General features: G+C 40.6%; 1 protein-coding gene across 1 annotated transcript; it reads right to left on the minus strand.

The window, feature by feature from the left end:
• Nucleotides 1–1,008: 1,008 nt before the first annotated feature.
• On the minus strand, nt 1,009–1,977 carry LOC101556805 (poly(A) polymerase alpha-like). Its single transcript, XM_055132356.1, has one exon. The coding sequence runs from the start codon at nt 1,884–1,886 to the stop codon at nt 1,029–1,031; it is 858 nt and encodes a 285-aa protein (XP_054988331.1). The 5' UTR covers nt 1,887–1,977; the 3' UTR covers nt 1,009–1,028.

Genomic DNA, 1,977 nt, shown 5'->3' on the forward strand with positions numbered 1-1,977 from the left:
ATTCTAATAGCTTCCTAGGGTTCTGTGGTTTGTTCTTTCTTTAGATTTGGAGAGTTTCAAATCCATTATTTCTTTAAATAGATTCTCTGCTGGGTCTCTCTCTCTTCCTTCTTATTATTCTTATGTTTTCTCTTCTAATGGAGTTTGATATTTCTTGAAAGCTTTCTTTAGTTTTCCCAAATCTTATTTCTCTTTCTTCTTCTATTTGAATCATTACAGAATTTTATCTTCAATTTAACTTATTCTTTCCTACATGAGATTGAGACTGCTTATTATGCATTCCACAAAAGTTTTCACTTATTGTGTTTTTCAAGCACGGTGTTTGTTTGGAACTTTTAAGAATATAGCTCCAATTTGGGTGTTGTTGTTGGTTTTTTTTTTTTTTGGTTTTGATTTTGATCCACACCTGGTGGTGTTCAGGGATTACTCCTGGCTCTGCAACTAGGGATCCCTAACAGTGGGGCTCAAGAGACCCTGTGGGTGCTTGGATCAAACCAGGGTCAGCTGTTTGCAAGGCAAGCACCCTACCAGCTGTACTGTGACTCCAGACCTTCACATCAATCTCCCTGATGAAGAATTCCTGCTTCTACCATTCCTTTCTTGGTTTATTGATGTCTTTGCTCTGTGTTAGGGTGCAGTTCATCTATCTTGCTGTTTTTTTCATGGTGATTACTTTAAATTTATTGTTCGTTTAGTTCCCCCGTTTAGTTCCCCACTTCTGTCTCAGTAAGATTAATATCTGAGGATTTTCTTTTCTGATACTTTTTTTTTCAGAAGATCTAGTCCTTTGTTGTTGTTGTTTGCTTGTCTGTTTGTTCATTTTAGGGTTACAACCAGCGATGCTCAGGGTAGCTCCTGGCTCTACACTCAGGAATCACTCCTGACTGATCAAAGGATGCCAAGGATCGCACCCAGATCAGCTGCATGCAAGGCAAGTGCCTTACCCACTGCACTAGGGCTCCAGCCCCTAACTTTCTTGGTATGTATGACTTTCTTTTTTTTTTTTTTTGTCTACAATCAATTTTATTTTAATATAATCTAAACACATACCATTTAGAAAATACCAAGAAAAATTTATGTACAAGAGTTGACGCTATTGCATTTGGATAAAGCTGGCAAGTTCTTGCTACTAGCATAGCCCAGGAAACACCACCGAGGAAACCTAATATATTGGAATAGATGTTGTGGCGTTTGGCCCAAAGTTTGATAGCTCTCAGAGTTAACCTGAAGTTGTCAATGTTTGGTACTAGATGTAAAATTTCATCGGTTACCCTGCAACCATTAAGACTTCTTATGCATCTTATATCTAAATTTTTAAGCAGACTGTCATCTCGTAAGTCCAAATCTTCTGGAATAGTCTGCAGTGCTAATCTTGCAAACAAAATATCAATCTCTATCCCATCAAAACATAGTTTGATAACAGGTACGAATGCCTCCTCAACAGCTCTTAAATCTTTCACTTCTTCCTGTAATTTCAACTTATCATAGAATGAGGTGAAAAAGTCACTTCGATCAACGTGTCTTGGTGCAACACACAATGCATCAATATCAGCACCTTTTGTATGTACTCCTAATCTGTAAGATCCAAATGTAAAAATTTTTCCTCCAACATTTTCAATTACAGATTGTGGAAGATTCTTGCTTTCACTGATTTCGCGTATCCATTCTTTTACCAGGTTATTCAACTTCCCTAAAATTAAAATCCTGCGCTGCAGTTCCTCTTCCTCTTCAAAAACCCCGAAGGGCTTCAGAGTCTCGATGAGTTTCTGTGTCAGTACGCAGTCCGTCTCCTTGGGGGCCGCTAAGCTGATAGGAGAGGTAATGCCATAGTGCTTCGGTGGCGGTTGTGTTTGTTGTGACCCCTGCGTTGTAACTGGAAACGGCATCGTCTCCTGCGCCGGCACCGCCCAGTCACTGCCCCCCCGCAACCGCCGCCGCTGCCGCCCTGGGCATGATCCACTGAGGCGGGAGGGCGGG

This window comes from Sorex araneus, chromosome 3 (genome assembly GCF_027595985.1).
Source record: "Sorex araneus isolate mSorAra2 chromosome 3, mSorAra2.pri, whole genome shotgun sequence".
In the NCBI taxonomy this organism is placed as follows: domain Eukaryota; kingdom Metazoa; phylum Chordata; class Mammalia; order Eulipotyphla; family Soricidae; genus Sorex; species Sorex araneus.